We start from the raw sequence: 20,206 nt of genomic DNA, 5'->3' as shown, positions 1-20,206 counted from the left end.
TTTTCTAGCCTTTTCTCTCCCTTCCCCTCCCCTCCTTTTCTCAAAAAATCTCTGGAACATGATTCCTTTACATTTTCTTCCCATCCCCTTTTTAAATGAGACTCGGGAACACAGTGCAGATCCTTTGAGCTCGAGCCGAGCCCAAACCTTAACGAGTCTTGTGTATTTTTAAGTTTTACGTATTTTGAACTTCTATGTATTAATTTTACATTGTACAACTGAGCTTGAGTTGAGATTGGCTCGTTTAAGGTAATGCATAAGCTCGAGCCAAGCTTATGTTCATTTAAGCTTCTTATTAATATATATTAAAATAAACAAAAACATAATAAATGATAAATGAGTCGAACCTGAGCTTGAAAAAATATATCTTACAAAGAACTTGAGCTTTAGATAACAAATAATAAAGTTGAAACGACACAATAAGCGAAATCATAAGTTTGAAAACCTTTCATTCCTTAAACCAGTTTGTAAACCAGATTTGACTTAATTTAAATAAACCGGTTTCCAAACCTGTTCGGTTGGAAAGAGAAGAGTGAAGTCTTTAAAACCCGGACGAGCTATGAAGAGGTTCAGAATCACAAACAACCCATTGAAATGAGTTCAATGTCTTGTTACCATCATCCCACAACACTACTTGCTTCTCATATTTATTATTCACCATCATCATCATCATCATCATCATCATCATCATCACAATCCAGTCCCTTAAACCCTAATAAATTCATCACTATCAGTTTCCCCCAAATCCCATTTTCTTCTAATTCAACCTTATTATTATTACTACCACCCAGTAGAACAACACATCGATGTCTCGTACCCGCCAAAAAGAAGAACCCTTCACCCGAACCGGTTCTCACTCCTTCCATTGTTGACGACGTGTCAGAGGATAACGAATTCGAAGACGATGAATTCAATGATGACGGTACTAATTTAACTTGAACTTGTTTATGCTGTTTGCAGTAAATTATAATTGCTTGTGTTGGTGGTTTGACCAAGTAATTTTGGTTATTAGGGTTGAACGAAGAAATTGAGATAATAAGATTGTCAATTGTCAATTCATTTTCATTTGTTACAGATGATATTAACAACTTACCACAATTGCATACTCTAAAGAATATCTTATACTCATTTGATATTTCCACTTATATAAATAGATAAACCAGTGAGTTACAAAATGTTTAACATTAGTTGATTAATTATTATTAGTTGTTTCTTAAATATGGAATCTTTCGAGACTGTTCTTTGATATGAGATAACTTAAATTGTACTTTACATTCTGTTATTTGTTTGTGTATTATTGATTTTGTCACGAATTGGGATGTTTGTATAGAGGGATTTGATGAAGATGACGACTTCCAAGATGATTATTTGGACGAAGATGCTGAACCTAGAGTAAGTTGACCAATAGTATTGGTCTAGAAATATATTCACAACTTATTAGCAAGTTAATGTGGACGAAGATGTGTATTAAGTGGTAATCGACTAATTGTACGCCTATTAAATTATTGTTTTTAGTTTGGGGATGGAGGCGGAGGAGGTGGAATTTCTTTGGCGGGGACCACGTGGGACAAAGAAGTTTTAACGATTGCTGAAGAAGTTTCTTCATCTTTTGATGGAGAGTTGGGAATATATGCGTTTAAGACGTTACTAAATGCCGCAATTCGAGTGCGTATCGAGAGGCTTTCTAACAAGTAAGTGTTTGTATCTTTTGGATGTGTGATTCATAACATCATATTTATTGTTTCAAAACACAAAATGTCATATTTATCTACTAGAAGTGATGGTCAATATTAATAAAACATGAGTTTTTCAGAATATTAATAATAAAAAAAATGTTTTGCAGGTCAGGTTCTCCCACAATGGAGGATATTGAAGCTTTCTCAAACGCTTATAGAGAGCAGTTAGATCAAGCTGAGGCTGCTGGATCCATTCTTGTTGTATCACTCGAGGTAACAACGGGTATATTATTGAGTCACATCCAAATGAGATGGGTTGACCAGCCAATGCTTTTAGTTCTGTTGTGTCCTGAGTTTAAATAAATTTAATGTGATTGTGTGCATCTTGGTGAGTAAATGAAAAGAGAAGTATCTGTCTTGGACCCTTAGAAGCCTAGAGCATGCAAGGCTTTTAATAAATTTATCATATCGTCTACTCTTTTGGCTAAGGGTGAAACTTAACATGTTTCACCTGTTGAATCGTTTTTTACATATATGAGTGGAAATTGCCCCGTCTTTTATTTATGAATAGGTTGATTTGCGTCATGTTATGTCTCTAATGGGTTCTAAAAAATTTACAATTTATTTCTTTATTTCTTTTAATACAAACTTTAAGCTCGTTTGAGGCTTTATGGTATTTTGCTTATTCAAACTTTTTATCATATTGTTTCCCACAAACCGGTGGGTTTAACATTTTAACCCACCCGTTTTGCTTGTCCAAAATTTTGGTGAATGTGGATCTCATTTACCCAACTAGAATATGAATAAAGAAAGTATCCACAAGGTCATTTTTAACCAATAAAGGTCTTTTTAACACTTTCTTTTTTTCTTTTGATAGGTATCTTCACCCGGGTTCGAAAGGGTAGTTAGGGTCCCGCAAGATCTTGGAAGATTCAAAGATCGCCCCATGTATGTAAAATACACAACAAGAGACGATGATGCCACGTCATCATGTGAGCATGACGGTGTTTTGAGACTTGAATCATTTGACTTGGAAACGACATGTTGTACTTGGGGTTTAGCGGATGTTAAGGTTAATAGAGAGAAGGCGGGGAAAGGAAGACCCCTTAGCAAAAAGCAAAGGGAGTGGCGAATAACCACTCCATTTGACTCTTTGCTTATGGTTAGAATCCATGCAGATTTTTAAATTTGTATAATCTGTTAAATTGTTTTGTTTTTGTTTTATTTTTTTATAGAATACTATACGACCTCACTTATAGTTTTTTGACAGCGAATCAAGTTCGAGCCATCGAGTTCCTTAACTTGTTATTGTTATTGTCAAACTCTTGAATTTCTGTGAAATTGTAAACATTTCAAGTATGTCAAAGAAATCAAATACCTTGATTTAATGTAATTAAAGGATTGTATCACGTAGTTGAAGATCTGTATTGAGCTTTTCCTCAGGGTGGTGGGAGTGGTGCCACCATCCCGAACATCTTGCTTCGGTGAGGTGGCGTTTCCATCCCAAAACTCATCTGTATTCCGAAAATCATTCCCGAATGCTTCCACTTCTTCCTTTTCTTCATAGATATCGGGGTGGCTATTTTGAGTGGGATGCTTTTCGTTTGGTACCAAAGGGGTCGCAGTGGTGTACCCAACACTCATGGTATCTTTTAACCGCTCCGCATGCCGCACCCACTCCGATATCCGTGAAGATAAAAAAAAAATGGAGTGGGTGTCAGGTGGACTTTCGGAATGGATGATGAATTTTTAGGATGGGTGGTGTTTCGGACTTTCGGAATGGATGATGAATTTTAGGATGGGAGGAGTGGGAACACCACCTCGCCTCAAATGGGGTCGAAGCAAGATGATCGAGATTGTAAAACCACTCCCACCATCCTAATTGCCTAACTTTTTGTGTCCCATCGACTCTTTTCAATGTTGTATGTCAATGCTTTTACAGCGTCACTATATGCATAAGCCGTAGTGCCGTAGTTGTAGATCTTTAGCGAGATCTATTTTAAAATCGTCATCAAAATTTGTCTAATTGGTCAGTTTTAAATATTTTGCTTTTAAATACGTCCATCAAGCTAATACGTGAGAATCTCGATACGAATCAAACAATTACCCTTTTTATACGAGTCGATGACTCTATACTACTAGTATCAAACAATTACCCAATTTATATTAGAGGCCTATTTTTTTTACTTGCACGGGCTACTTCACACACTCTCAGATAGAGGTGCACAAAAAACCCATACCCGGAACCGGACCCGAAAAATACCCGGAACCGGTTTTTTTATACCCGGGTATTCTATACCCGAAACCGACCCTACCCGTAGGGTATGGATAAGGTATGCATTTTGAGCTCAATACCCGTACCCGGAACCGTAACGATTTATACTCGTAAATACCTGGAACCGGTCATACCCTATACCCATACCCGGTTATACCCGATACCCGATACCAATTTTCTAATACCCGAAATAATACATGAGTTTTTATAGTATAGTTTTATGTTTACTTCACAACTTTTATGTTTAAGTTTTTAAAAAATGCATATTATTAAGTAACTAATTTGTACTTAAGTGGATTTACGGTTTTTGTAATATAGTTTAATTATTTTTATAAATTACAAAGCAAATTTAAATTTAAACAGATTTAAAAATGTATAAAAAAATTACAAATTCAAAACCCGGTATTAATACCAGGTCGTACCCGGACACATACCTGGTTCCAATACCCGGTTATACCCAACCCGATCATACCCTACCCGGGTACATAGGGTTGAGTTTTTCTCCTCAATACCCTTCCCGAAACCTACCCAATTTCTCTCAATACCCAATCATACCCGAAACCGGTTCCATACCCGAACCTGGGTATTAAAAACCCGATTTGTGCACCTCTACTCTTAGATATAGCCTTGCTACTTGTATACATAAATATCAAGTCGTATAGGTTTACGAATCCTATATTATTCTGGTCAAACTCGTGTTGTAAAAAGATGGACAAAAATCCTTTATGACTCGTGTTAGTTATAGGTTATAATGGGGAGAATGGTCCTCCACTAAACTATCCAAATACCCACCAATCTCATAATGTCACCTCATATCTGGAATCTTTTCTGAACAAATCGAATAACCTAAGAGCTTGGGGGTACCGATAACTTGCAAATTTGGCCAAAAGGAAATGCGAAATAGGACGGATAAATGCATTTTGATAGGAGTAGGTGCTTGCTTCTCGCTCATTGTCTACTAAATGACGATCTAAAGAGGGTCATAGTTTATTCAACTTACTGACAACACAATTACGTTCTGGCACTCAATTAGTAGGAAATTTCACAAACGGAAGAGAGAACAGTCTTAGCAAGCACCTTTTTGAAATTTGAGAATTTCCTATTAAACTTGGGCTCCGGGAGGAGGAGACCCAATAATCCTATATCGAGGAGAATCAGTACACAGAACTTGACTGGCTAGGTACTACTAACTATAAGAAAGTTCAAAAAGATGAAAACGAAGACCCACAATTTTGTGCCTAAACTCACTTAAACGAAAGGCAACACGACACTAAACTAACACTCTCTATCATATCCTAACCTCTCCACTCACATTCATAGCTCTCTCTCTCTCTCTCTCTATATATATATATATATTGATATATCTGTCAGGGTGACGTCATGTCCATCACCAGTCTCTCTGGTACGTAAGATGACAAATATTTCGATTCTAGTACTCTTCAATGTGTGGATGAAATAATGTGCTTTAAGTGTTTTATATTATGTGTTTTACTTGTTTATATGTATCGAACACAAGTACTTTGATTGGTTTTATGTTTACAGGTGATCGGAGCCTAAAAAAGCTTAAAGGAGTTTAAAGGAGCGAATTTGGAGCATTCATGATAGAGTTGAAATGAAAGTAATGATATATGATATGATAGAGAATTGAAATACGAAGACGTGGCCGCAAACGGGGAGGAAAACGGAGTTGAAATGAAGATTTTATGAAGAAAACAGTGTTTTGGCATGAAAGTGGCGTAAGGCAGAATGTGAGAGCCGTAGCTTACAGCTCTGCGCCCTGATGGCCGTAGCTTACGGCCGGGTGTGACGGAAAAAAGGGTTTTTGATTATTTTCATCCATATTTAAAGACATAAAGCCATAAGGTCGAGATTATTCATTCACCGTCAGTTTTGGGACTTCTTGGAGGCCATCTTACATCACCAACAAACATCCTAATCACACGATTGATCTATGAACTCCTTCTCCAACATCATAATCAAGAGCATGAAGATCGAGATGCAAGGCTAAAGGCTTCATAACCATTTCCGGGTGTAGGGTTGAGTTGCATGTTAGGTTTTGATATTCTATTCTTTAACTTTGGATTTGGAATTGATTAATCATTCGGTTGATCAATTTTTTTTGTGTTTGATTTTGTGCTTAAACGGTTTTTATTAATTGATTGCTTAATCTTTTGTCAGTTATTGATTTGTGGTCATCAACAATTAGGATTAAGTTCTTTCGTCATTGACCCGTTTATCATTAACCATATTACTGATTTTGTGTTTCAACAAGTAAAACCGATTGTCAACTAGATTTTCATTAAGCCATGTCAATTGTTCGGATTCAGTTCTGACAATCAACATAGCCAACAGTTAAGTCTTTTGATTCACATATTTTAACAAGAAACCGTTCAAAGAAGTTTATCATTTTCCTAACTTGTTTCAAAACCCGAACCCTAGAGTTTGGTTATTTTCATATCATTGTTTACAAACTACTCATTTAAACCGCTTGACATTGTCTATCCACTTTAATTATTTTATAATAAAAGTTGAGTTTCACTTACACTTTCCATTGATTCCCTGTGGATTTGACACCTTACTTGCCCTAGCTAGTAAAGGTATTTTATTAGTGTTTTTGATTGACCTTTCGACATCGATCAAAATGGCGCCGTTGCCGAGGAATCAACTCGCAAAGTGCTAGTTTAGCTTAGTTGTTAATTTTTGTTTTTAATTAGTTTTTCATTGATTTTACACGGGGTGTTAGTGTTTTTGTCTGTGCAGATAACTTGACAAGTTGATGCATACGCGATATTCCTGTGAGAAAGAGTCGCTTCAGTTTGATCCAGAAATCGAGAAAACAGCTAGACGAAACCGAGTAGCTCAGAAACCCAAACTAAACCGAATACCTGAAGTCATAACACCAAAATAAGAGACCATGAGTACCCGAAACAGAAGAGACCTGAATGTTTAGCAACCAAATAACCAAGAACAACCAGTTCCACAAAACCAAAATGTTAACCGTGACAGAAACCACAATCTGTTCAACCAAAGAGATGTTAACCGTAACCCCAGGAGGCGGTTTAACATGGATGACAACTTGTCAATCAGATCCGCCCTAGTAAACCGTCAAAGACATGCTAATTTTAATGAGGAAAGACCTGAGATTAATCGTGCTCGTGCACGGGTGGAAAATAGACAGATAGGGGACGATTTTTGTTTCGATTATGAGGATGAGGATGAGCTTAGAGATGAACAGGGGGGTCGATATCAGCAACAAGATCTCTGTGATAACCAAGATATTAGACAAAATCATCCAGAAAATCAGCTAGATCGAGAACCAAGACGCCAACCAAATCGTGAACAGCAGGCACCGTACTATGATTTTGATGACGGAGTCCCAAAGGCATTTGTCCCACCACCAATTAGGGGAGTTCAAAGCCACTTCATCCAACAAGTGGCTACGGATCCTCTACCAATTGTTATTCCGGTCAGACGTGGAAGGACTTTTTTAGTGAGGCGGAGTAGTATGACAGGGTTACCTACATTTCACGGAAAGGCTACAGAAGAACCATACTTGCACTTAAGAGACATGCAAATAATTCGAAGAGGCAAGCACAGTCAAACAGGATGGCAAAAAGGGCGGTGGTGAAAGTAGTTGAAAGTCATGGTTCAGATGACAGAATGGATAGATTGGAAAAGAAGTGGATAGGCTTTTGGTTGTAGGTGTACAAAAGGGTGGGAAATTCGAGAAAAAATATCTGGTATGTGAAGGTTGTGGTGTGTAACATTTGTCATTTTTTCGATTTAACTTGCATTTGTATTTGTATCAAAAACCCGACCCATTTTGATCTTTCGTATTCGCCGTTATTAATAAAATGTTGGAATTTTGTTTTTTTATGTTTGACAAATGTCGGGTCAAGAAAACATCATTTTCGGTATGTTAAAACACCTCTTCATGATGAAAATTGACTTAAAACAAACTTTAGGGACTATTATTCTGAATTATCAAAAGCTTGGTTGACCATTTTTGACAATCACATGCATTTTTACCCTATTTGAACGAACCATACTTTTACCATTATAAAAGCAAATCCAAGTATTCATCTTCAATCTCTTGTTAGTTTGATTACATAAGGTCAAACAAATACTAACCTTGTTTCTAACTAAATCTTATTACTTAAAGCTTGATGTTGCAACATATATATAATATACACCCCTTGTTTCCTTCGGCTTTCACTTCTACGGTCACGGTCGGTTGAAGTGGTGTGTTACAAGGCAAGGCTACATGGAGGACTATTATAGTCCTTGATATATACCATAACTTATGCTTTAACTTATGCAAGTTTACTAGTGTATGTTAGTTTCTAATTACTTTTAGTTTCCAAATCATTTTTTAATAGTTTAATGGTATTGGGTATGTGGCCACTATTTTCGGTTTCATCCCGAGTCAAGAGCCAAACCAAAACCGAACTTTTGTTTAATACTTTATTGTTAACATATTGTGTGAAAGATTTGAGTATTATTATTTTTAAGTTTATTTTAATGAGTTCTATGGTATTGGATATGTGACCACCATTTTCGGTTTCATCTCGAGTCAAGAGCCGAACCAAATCCGAACTTTTGTTTAATACTTTATTGTTAACATATTGTATGAAAGATTTGTGTATTATAATTTCTAAGTTCATTTTGATAAGTTCTATGGTATTGGGTATGTGGCAACCATTCTCGGTTTTATTCCGAGTCAATGACGAACCAAGACTGAACTAAACCGAGTTCATTCGCTTAAGACACACTAATGTGTTTTGAGCCACCGAATCTCATATTTTCTCTAAAACTATTTTATAAACTAATCTTTAATTGTTTTCTCAAAACACTTGATATGTTGGATCTATCTTGATCTTATAACAAGTTTGACCGACAAAACCAAACACTCGCTTAACGGACGTCAAGGTTCTTCTTAATAGAACTACACACTTGGTTAAGCTTTTTTTGATTTCATTGAGTTATCTCTGTAGGTTCTTAGCCGGATCTACACAGGAGTATCTCGTAACATGAGGGTGCGGAATCCCCTACGTATACGATACGAGTGTTTAAACGAGAGATACGTAAAGAACATGTAACACGTAAGGACAAAGGATTACTTGTTATTCGATGTAAAGAGCCAAAACACCAAACAAGTCTATCAATGTCTTACAAAACAAGTCTGCCAAAAACCTTTCAAGAAAATGGCGTAAGTTAGGTTTTATAACCCACGACAACTTCTCCTAACACCCTAGTTGAGGTTGTCCCTAACTTCGCCAAACCACAAGTTCGCTAAAACCAAATAACCAAACTAACAAGTTCATCAAGACATAATAAACAATGTAATGATTACAGACATGATAGACTCGAGACCAATGAACTACTGACATAATGCACCAACAGACTCCCCCTTGGCAGTAGCTTCATTACTCTAATAGCTTCGTCTCGTCATGTAATCCAAAAAGCTGTACCTTCCATCTTCAAGCATGTACACCTTCTCTCACACAAACTGAGACCACCCTTTGATATTTCTTCGCTTCATCTTTCCAAGCAGGAATATAAAAAATCTTCTTTTCATTGAGTACCTGCAAATCAGCTTGAGACAAGTTAACCAGGTGCATAGGATCATACACCCTTAAGATCTCCTGTTCATCCGGATCTTCCATCACAGCCTCAGCAGTCTGGCAATCAACATACCACCATTTAAAATCTTTCATCACATCTTGAGGCATGATCTTCATTGGAACCTCTTTCAGACACCGAATAGGTTTGTACTTCATCACCATCCATGGCTTGCCATCAGCCCGCATTCCCCGTTCCGTATCTTCAATCAACTTTCCCTTTTGAGGCTTCAACAACTCAAACCTTTTCTCTTTAACAACTTCACTCCATACGATCTTGCCAACCCAGCTCGCAAACCTGTCCCCACTCCGATTAATCAATCTTACATGAGCCAATCCTTCACTTCACATTCAGGCAGTGTGTTGAATGATCTCAGTCTCTTTGCAAAGTACTGAATCCCATCATACCTCTTGATCACAAACAACTTGAGTTGATCATTATAAATCCAACAAATAATTCCATTCTTCGATTCAGCATAACCTTTGATATTATAACTTTTCTTGAACATCGTAGGTACCACTGGATTCTTTGTCTTGATAAACCACTGAGCATATTCTTCTTTCCACCTTGGCTGTTCCTCCCATTTAGAATCACCCGACACATTATCATCTTGACCCAGCTGATCCTGACCAGCATTAGGAATATCATGTTCAATACTATCATCAGGTATCTCACCTTACTCTAAACCACTGTTTATTTCAATCTGTTCACCAATATTTTCAATCTCACTAAAAGACAACACATCTTCACCCATAACATCCTCATCGTCTACCACAACAGTCTCACCACTTGCACTGCCAGATGGAGCAGTAGACTCCCCCTGAGATGTGGAAGCCCCAAGAGTTTGTTCAGTTCTTGGAAGCTCAGTACCTGCATCTTTCGATGCATTGGGATCATCATCTCCGTCCTGTCTCCTCTTTGTTCTCAACTCATCACCTTTGTAGCTAGTCTCCTCCTGAGATGCTAAGAACTGTTTCAAAGCATCAAAACTCTTACCATGCACCAAGAAGTGCGGCCTGAAGTTGATTCTCAGCCACCAGATGTTTGATAGTCTGAGTTTGAATAACATTCACCCTTGACTACTCAACAACAACCCTTTCCAGAGATGCAATCCTCTCAGAATCCGACAAAGTAGTGTCAAAATCAAGTGACATGTAAGAAGTATCCTGAGCATATGGCGGTGGAATACCCAAGCTTACTGGAATATCAGATGTAGGCGGTATAGTAACTGGAGGTGGAACTGAGACAGAGGACCCAGCAGTAGCCACCACTGTGGATTCAACAAACATTGAAACCACCTCCGATGGAGTAACAGAAGGAGGTGGTAAAGAAATGATCTCTGGTGTAGACACATGTACCGTTGAGGGTGCAGTAGATGGTGCTGACAAAGGAACCGATAATGCACCAGAAGTCACTACCAAGGGTGCCGGTGAAGATGAAATAAGCGTAGACAAACTCGATAATCGCCGAGGAGCAAAGTGAACTGATGTGCTTAAGACAGTCAATTAAATGTTAGCTAAACTAAACAAGTAATAAAAACTAGACTTAAGACCCAACTACACAAAACACTGGAAAGTAAACCGGTCAAATTGCACTAAAGCTAAGTAAGTCTGGAATATCGAACCCACAGGACTCTATAAATTACGTTAATTAATTAATTAGACTCGACTTACGACACGACTATTTATTATTAATGTTTAAAGGGGTTTTTTTTAACTAAGATTAAACTAAGAAAGCAAATAAACAAGTAAACTAGAAGCAAGCAATTAATCACAAGATCGAAATCAAATAGAGAAGGAATCTACCTAGGTAAGAATCCCATGTATCAACAATCATCAAGCAATGGATAAATAACATGATATGGTAACTGATTTCTAAATGTATTCATCTAACAAACCCTAAAGAACCCTTGATCGCATCAACTAAAATCCTAAAGAATAATTATTAGATTATTAAGCAATCAGTTATATTGATTTCCTCACAGTTATCAAATAGGGTTAATTAATAGTATCTAAAGCAAGTAATCTCATGAAAAACTAAACCCTAGATAACTTGATAAGCCAAACACGACATCATGAACAAGGATCAACACAATAAGCAAGAATATTGTCACTAATCTATCCTAGCATGCGATTGACCAAGACACATGAACAACTCCTCACCTTACAGCTATTGGAATTTAGCAGAACATTCAAAATCCTAACCAACTATCAACAAGCTTCTATGATCTAATGGGCCCATTCAATCACAATAATCAAAACACCAAGTAATGATTAAACATAACCCTAAATCTAAAGAACAAAATCAAGAGATAAAAGATTTATGTGAAGCTATAATTAACAATCAATCAAGATAATAAACATTCATATGCATCATGAAAGCAAAATCAAGTCTTTTATTATTAAAATAACGAAACCATAATAAAAACATTAGTCCAAAGCAAGAATCATGCATCAAACATGTTCATCAAACCTAGGTAGACATGAAGTCTAGCCTAGAATTATTATTGAAAACAATCCTAAACAAGTCTTAAAACAAAGAGGAAAGACATGACAAATAATGAACAAAGAATGAAAGTTAGAGCGATAAAACCCTTAGCAATTGATCCTTGAACACCCGTATGAAAGAACTCTCGATCCTCCTTGGTTCCTAGCTTCAAAATACCTTCAAAACCTTTGTTCTATCTCCAAAATCGGCTGCCAAAAGTTCCTCATCTGTTTAGGTTTATACTATATATATATATATATATATATATATATATATATATATATATATATACGACGAGCTGGGCCTTAAAACTTGAATAACGCGCAGACCAGAACCTCTAGGCGCTGCGAGACCGGGCCTAGCCACCCCCGTCGCGCGGCGCGGCGTGTCCTAAGGAGGGGTTCCGGATTTTCTTGTTATTTGTTGCTTGTTTATGTTGGATCTCTTCCTTGACTCTCAAGCTACGATATGTAACTTCTAGAACTTCTTTTCTTGGCTTACAAATCATCATATACATGAAAACAAATCCAAACACTAAGTGGAGTAATCATGTAATCAATAACGAGCAAAACGAACTTAAACTTCGCATGAAAAGATAGAATGAATTAAGTTTAACATGCAAGACACCAAATGATATAAATTACGTAAACATATAATAAACTTAACTCAAAACCTAAATTAATAAAAGATGAACTAAACACGAACTAAACCGAATTTGAAACATTAAAGAAACACAACTTTACAAGGGATTCGAGATGTATATCATGAACCACGAGCGAGCTTTCACCACTCTTGGCCTTCTTTGAACTCCGAACTAGAGCATACATTTCCTGCTCATAATCAGACTCACTGTCATCATCAGAATCTTTCTTTCATTTCCCATGTACCTTCTCCTGAGTATCTAGAACCCGTTGCGCCTCAACAACATCATCTGTAGAAGAATCGTACAAAGTTTCCTCAGAATCCACAACCGAGGTAATAGATGGACCCACAGAAGTACCAACCAACAAAACATGCACACCAGTAACATCAACTAACGAGGCTTGAACTTCAGAAGAATCAACTGCATCCATATCAAAGAAGCCTTGACCTCCAAAAGCAACATCAAGATCAACCTGTTCGGCCGGAGCCGCGACAGGGTCAACAACAGGAATTTCTTGTACTACATGTGGTGGTTGAACCACAGGAGGTGGTTGAGGAATATCGACTTGTGGCGGAGCGGGATCATTAAAACCATCATCTGGTGGTGCAACATAAGCAGGGTTCATGAGATATCCAAACAAAGCAGTGTACCTCGGACGACGTTCAGTCTTGCTCCGTGCACTTGATGTTCGACACTGTGCAAAAATTCTCTTGTTTACACTTTCAACATAAGATATAGGACGACGTTGTGGCAGATTAGGAGAGACATAATTAAGAATCATCTATAAAAATCTGGGATACATTAATAAGCGTTCCCATGCCACAGCTCGCCTCTGACGATCAATCTCCTAGAACACCATTTGACTGAAGCTATACGGTTTATTATATGTCAACGCTGTCATAGCAGACTGCATTGTCGCACCCATACCATCAGATCCAGCCTTACGACTAGACATGCACACAATCAACACGTGCATTAAGAAAAGCCACTGGTCTAATAGAAATCCTTTTCTGCGTTGTGAGTCTTCCAACAGACCCGAGTACCCCATACGAAGAAAAGCCCCGTTTTTGAAGGTAGCTGAATACTCAGTAGGATCCTGAGTGGTTTCAACTCTGAACTGTAGAGCCTCCCGAATTTGATTAGCTGAGAACTGTACCACTTGTTGATTGACTGTAGCACGCATAACTGGAGGTTCAACACGACAATCATACTTAATTGTTCTCCAAAAGTCTTCAATATTTGGTAAAGTTATCGGAAGAGTTGTAGTGATAGCGTGAAAAATTCTTGAGCGAATGAGGAACGTAATAATCTCCGAGTAATCGTCCGCTCCACGAGCATCTGGATCTAACGTCACATATATGTTATGTCCCAGGAAGAATTGTCTCTTATCCCCATCTCCTCCATCACCACCTGTACCACCCGCACCTGCTACAGCAACTATATCTGCAAAGCAAACGAGCTAAGTTAGACAAATGTGTACTCAGTTTGTAACTTCGCTGAGCATGCAGGTAGCGAAGTTGGGACCAAAAGATGTCATGCAGCGAAGTTGTTTCATAAGCGAAGTTAGAGATAACTTCGCCACATAAACGGTGACTAAAAAAAGATCCTTTTCTGATGCAAACATGGACAATCAGAGACTGAAAACAGGCACAAGGATGTCCGATTAAGGTCTCAGAGGTTCAAATATCCCAATACATTCAAAAACCGATGAGTATGAACGACTGTTAGGGTTATTCAAGAAAACCGAAAAAATCCTACATTATGGAAAACAAACGAAACTAGTAAATTATGAATCGATAGAAGTCACTGAACCTTATTAGTAGCCAAAAAGCAGATTATGAGAGGGTTGATTCAGAGGGATAAGTTCACCGAGGGTGTAAGAGTGAAAGTTTGACCAATTTTGACCCTTGTCATCCTTTTATACTTTATGAAAAACCCAAGGGCGAAGTTAAAACAACTTCGCTGATTTTGACAACTTCGCCATTTGCGAAGTTAGTTTTAGCCATATTGAAAGGAAAAGATCAAAAATGAGTAACCCAAGATTTTATTTTATACACAATTAAGACAAACGTATAAAATAATATAAAATAAACAGAAGTAAAATAACTTTGACGGGATCAAATTTCAGTCTTTCAGAGAACCCTGCATGCTTAAGAAAAGATCCGAACACGGAATCATACTGATTAAGTGGCTGTCACAAGGATTCATGTTCAGCGTTATTATGACATAGAGAAACAGGTTGCAGGCAGGTATAAAACTTAGTATGATTTTCATCGCTTCTGTGATACGGATTAGGTTCAATTAGGCTCAAAATTTAGATGGACATCACTTTAAGAACTGTGATGCCTCCTATCTATTCTCAAGGTGTGTTTGGATTTCCCCAGATCACCTCGATTTGACTTCGACCCGTAGTTTCTGGTTAAACAATGTTCATGTGAGTCTACTTTATAATCTTAACATTAAGCACGTCCAATACTCAATTGGTGCCTCATCTATACTGTATCAGACTTTTTAAATTTCAAGGGCAACATAGCTCAATCAGTTCAACATCATCATCATTTTTTTTACAATTTAAGAACCATAACAAACACCTGCAAGTCCCGAATCTGAATCACTGCAGAAAGATAACACAATATACGCGGGGATCAAGACACTAACGGGCTCGTGTATGACTGGGTAATAACTTTTCTGCCTATCATTCGGAGAGATATATGTGGAGACATTCACATTTCAAAATGACTCTCCACAGAAAATCGAGTAGATTTAATTTGTATCACTTCTACTTTTACGCACCATGGAAAGCTACCGTACCAAACAATGACTGTTCTAAAGTCTTTTAAGCTTAATAACTTCACCCGTTAGGGCACGAAATCAATTTATCTATCATTTTCCAAAGGTTGGATCAATTTTCGAGTTAACACCAAATACGAAGCTTCTTGAGAAGCTATAGACTAAAAAAATATATCATTTCCCTAAAAAAGGTTTACATTTAGACGCCCCGGTCACGTCAAAGTGTTGGTGCAAGATGTCAGCAGTTCAGTGTCAAGTGTCTGTAATCGTGTTAGTTAGATTTATGTTTTGTATGTAAGCGAAGTTGCTAACAAGTTCGCTGATATGGGCGAACTTGTTAGACAAGCGAAGTTAGGGACAACTTCGCCTGAACATGCCAGGCGAAGTTGTCGTGTCTATATAAGCTGTTTAGGCTAACGAATTCAGTCAATAATTCAGAGAACGAGTTAGAGAGAGTCTGTATTTGGTGATCTTTGTGTCACGTGTTTACGGTTGCAATATAACGTGTTTGTGTTTATTGTAACGTGTTTAATCGTTTTATCTTCTACGCTCGTAACGTCTTACGTAGGGATTCCGCACCTACGTAGAACGCGATATCTCGTGTAGATCCGGTTGGGAACCTACAATTGGTATCAGAGCTTTTTGCTCGTGATTGTGGTTCGGGATTATCACGCGGGTGTAGAAATCGTTCCGTTCGACTATTCGCGGGACGAGTTTACTGTGTTTTTGTGTCCTACTCACCTCCTGAAATCGTAAACAACCCTTTACACCGTCACAAACCTAGCAAAATCCTGAAATCAAACCTGCAAAAACCATCGTGTTCATCAGGCGAAGTTGCCGTCACTGTTAGTAGTGAAGTTATTAGGTGGAGTCGACAAGTGCAGCTAGTGGTGATGATGTGGTGGTTGTGGAGGTTGAGGAGATGGATGATGAGTTGGTTGGTGATGATGATGTACTACCGAGTGATGAGATAGAAAAGATTGGTGAAGAGATAGTTATTGATAATGAGATTGAAGAGGGAGAGATAGTAGAGGAGAATGTGGAGCATGAGATACCGCAAGTCGAGAACGCAGATATGAGTCAACAGATTGGAAGTGATGAGACGGAATGGGAAGAGCAGCCTAGATGGAAAGAAGGCTACGCTCAGTGGTTCGTCAAAACGAAGAAACCGGCGGTTCCTACTATGTTTAAGAAGACTTACAACATTAGAGGCTATGCTGAATCGAGAAAAGGGATTATTTGCTGGATATATGATGAGCAGTTGAGGGTCTTTGTGATTAAGAGATATGATGGCGTTCAGTACTTCAAAAGATTGTTGAGATCATTGAATACATTGCCAGAATGTGAGGTGAAAGACTTAGCCAGATTGGGATTGATAAACCGAAGTGATGATAATATGGCTAGAGTTATTGGGAATATTGTTTGGAAGGAAAGTATAAAAGAGAAGAAGTTTGAGTTGTTGAAACCACAAAAGGGAAAACTTATTGAAGACAAAGATCGTGGATTGAGAGCAGATGGTAAACCTTGGATGATTATGAAGTATAAGCCGATCCGGTGCCTTAAAGAAGTGCCGATGAAACAGATGCCCAAGGATGTGCTCAAAGATCTAAAGTGGTGGTATGTTGATTGTGAAACAGCTGAAGCAGTGATGGAAGACGAAGATGAACAAGAGCTGCTAAGAGTTTATGATCCGATGCATCTAGTGAACTTGTCGCAAGCTGATCTGCAGGTGCTGAATGAGAAGAAAATCTTTTATATTCCTGCTTGGAAAGACGAAGCGAAGAAATATCAAAGAATTGTATCAGTTTGTGTACGCGAAGGAGTTCATGCTTGAAGATGAAGATGCAAGGTCGTTGAAGATTACAAGACACGTGTTTGAAGATAAAGAGTTGAAGCTACTGCCAAGGGGGAGTCCGTTGGTGCAAGATGTCAGTAGTTCAGTGTCAAGTGTCTGTAATCGTGTTAGTTAGATTTATGTTTTGTATGTAAGCGAAGTTGCTAACAAGTTCGCTGATATGGGCGAACTTGTTAGACAAGCGAAGTTAGGGACAACTTCGCCTGAACATGCCAGGCGAAGTTGTCGTGTCTATATAAGCTGTTTAGGCTAACGAATTCAGTCAATAATTCAGAGAACGAGTTAGAGAGAGTCTGTATTTGGTGATCTTTGTGTCACGTGTTTACGGTTGCAACATAACGTGTTTGTGTTTATTGTAACGTGTTTAATCGTTTTGTCTTCTACGCTCGTAACGTCTTACGTAGGGATTCCGCACCTACGTAGAACGCGATATCTCGTGTAGATCCGGTTGGGAACCTACACAAAGCCTTTGGGTAAATGGCTGTTCCAAAAATCCAGTGGATTAGCAGGACCAAACACATAGAAATATGTGTCCCTCCAACCGAGTGTAACCGACATAATTTTCAGCGAAGGAATAAAAACTCATCACAACTGCCCCAGATGCTTTCAGTTATTAGGTAAATGGCTATCCTCAGAATCTACAAGTAGATACAAGGACCAAACGTATTCAAGAACATGTCCTTCAAACTTAAGCAACCGACATAATTCTCAGCGATAGTGAAACAAATTTTTCTTTCTTTTTTCTTTTTTTAAGAACGAACAAAACAGTAAAAACAAGGTTACTCGGGATTGATCATCCCATTAAGCTCAATCAGGTTTTGAAAACGAGACCGGCCAAAAGCTTTTGTAAAAAGATTGGCAAAGTTATCCAGAGAATCAACCATTTCAAGCAAGATTAATTTCTTCTCAACACAATCCCGTATAAAATGATGACGAATGTCAATATGTGTTGTTTTACTATGTTTGACGTGATTGTTAGTTACTGAGATTGCAGTAGTGTTATCAATGCAAATAGGAGTTTGAGTGAAATTCAGACCATAATCTCGCATTTGTTGTTGTATCCACAAAACCTGGGAGCAGCAATTTGATGCTGCCATGTACTCAGCCTCACAGGTGGATATGGCCACAGAGGTCTGCTTCTTGCACTGCCAAGACACCAATCTTCCTCCGAGAAACTAACAGCCACTAGTTGTCGATTTTCTATTCTGATTGCATCCTCCATAGTCAGAGTCCGTGTATGCTACCAGATCCAGTTCTCCTCCTTTTTGATACCAAAGCCCCGCCCCAACTTAGGCTTTCCCTTAAGATACCGCAGGATCCTCTTCACGCCTATCATGTGTGACTCCTTTGGATTAGCGTGAAAACGAGCACAAAGACAAACTGCAAACATAATGTCAGATCTTTCTTCTGATCAACCTTTTTCTGATCAACCTGTAGACCCAAATAGAAAGTTATTCACCCATAGCGCTCATCTCAAACCTTTTCTTCATGACCGCTTCATGATCCTGATACATGGAAATCTTTGAGGCCCCGAAGATGATATCGTCCACATAGACTTGAACAAGAAGGAAATCCTTCTCGTTCCACTCACAAACAATGTACTGCCAATCTTTCCTCTCACAAATCCATTCTCCATCAGGTAATAAGATAAAGTTGCGTACCAAGCTCGTGGACCTTGATGTAGACCATATAGTGCTTTACTGAGCTTGTACACATGATCTAGAAAGTCTGGATCAGGAAAACCTGGAGGTTGCTCGACATATACCACTTCATCGACCTTGCCATTTAGAAAAGCACTCTTGACATCTAGCGGAAACACATTCATTTCTTTATGTGCAGCAAACGCCAAGAAAAGTCGAATGGCCTCCAGTCTTGCCACAGGAGCAAACACCTAATTGTAGTCAGTCCCCTCTTGTTGATTAAAACCTTTGACTACCAATCTTTCTTTGTTCCACCCCTTTCTCATCTCTTTTTATAACATCACGGGAATTTTGGGCCAAAAATGACAACTCTCCAAAGTTAAGGGACTAATCCTGCCAAATTCAAACTCCAAAGTTAAAAATGAAAAATCTGTTTTCTTGTCCTATCGCGCTACGCGATGGGGACAAGGGACAAGCCATTGCGTATCGCGATGGGGCTTGGTCAAACCTTCTGGAAGGGTCAACAGCGATACGCGATAGCTGGTTGAACCTACGTCATCGCGTATCGCGATGACGTGTCCCGACACCTTTGGCACAAGACTGCCACGCGTCCACACGTGGCACACCTCTCGCCACGTGTCACGACACTTGGCAACACGTCGCACATCGTCTGCCACGTGTTAACACGTGGCACACCGTCTGCCACGTAGCAACACGTGGCAGACCTACGTGGTGACGATGCAAAGCTACATCGCGCTACGCGATGGGTGACAAGGAACCTATCGCGTATCGCGATAAGATCCAAATTTTTGCCTATAAATTGTAGGTCCGGGGTCTTCACAATTCACACCAAACTCAGCTTACAACTCTCTCTCTAAACATCTCTCTAAACCTCGAAATTCGTGCCAACGATCCACCTTGAAAACCGTGCCCCGATTCCTCGATAAACGTGCCATACCTAGATATTCGTACCACTCCCCGACGATGTTCCGAGCAAGAAGGTGGTGTCGTTCTTACAACCCGACGATCACCTCGAAGTGCGCGCCGAGAAGATTGGGTGTCTCGATTTGCGTGCTGAAGTGAAGTGACGATCAAGGCGAGTGTTGAAAAGGCTAAGCGGCGTAGAAGTGTTGCTCGAGTATCTAGGGAATAATAAGCCGAGAAAAGGTAAGGCTTACTACCCGACTAAAATAATAATAAAATATTATAAAGGCTTAA

The 20,206-nt window shown here is 38.7% G+C and overlaps 1 protein-coding gene across 1 annotated transcript; it reads left to right on the top strand.

Moving 5' to 3' along the window:
• Positions 1-594: 594 nt before the first annotated feature.
• On the top strand, positions 595-2,951 carry LOC143556914 (uncharacterized). The gene is made up of 5 exons (XM_077046126.1): positions 595-922; positions 1,331-1,392; positions 1,516-1,691; positions 1,844-1,949; positions 2,554-2,951. The coding sequence occupies exons 1-5, from the start codon at positions 595-597 to the stop codon at positions 2,860-2,862; spliced, it is 981 nt and encodes a 326-aa protein (XP_076902241.1). The 3' UTR covers positions 2,863-2,951.
• Positions 2,952-20,206: the final 17,255 nt, after the last annotated feature.

This window comes from Bidens hawaiensis, unplaced genomic scaffold, assembly GCF_021521415.1.
Source record: "Bidens hawaiensis isolate Kalapana, Puna unplaced genomic scaffold, B.hawaiensis_p1.1 tig00018750_1, whole genome shotgun sequence".
NCBI lineage: Eukaryota > Viridiplantae > Streptophyta > Magnoliopsida > Asterales > Asteraceae > Bidens > Bidens hawaiensis.
This window is presented reverse-complemented; position numbering and strand designations above follow the sequence as displayed.

Coding starts and splice junctions, on each gene's coding strand:
- LOC143556914 (XM_077046126.1), top strand. CDS start 595: ATGAGTTCAATGTCTTGTTACCATCATCCCACAACACTACTTGCTTCT. Junction 1,692..1,843: donor ATCGAGAGGCTTTCTAACAA/GTAAGTGTTTGT, acceptor AATGTTTTGCAG/GTCAGGTTCTCCCACAATGG. Junction 1,950..2,553: donor TTCTTGTTGTATCACTCGAG/GTAACAACGGGT, acceptor TTCTTTTGATAG/GTATCTTCACCCGGGTTCGA.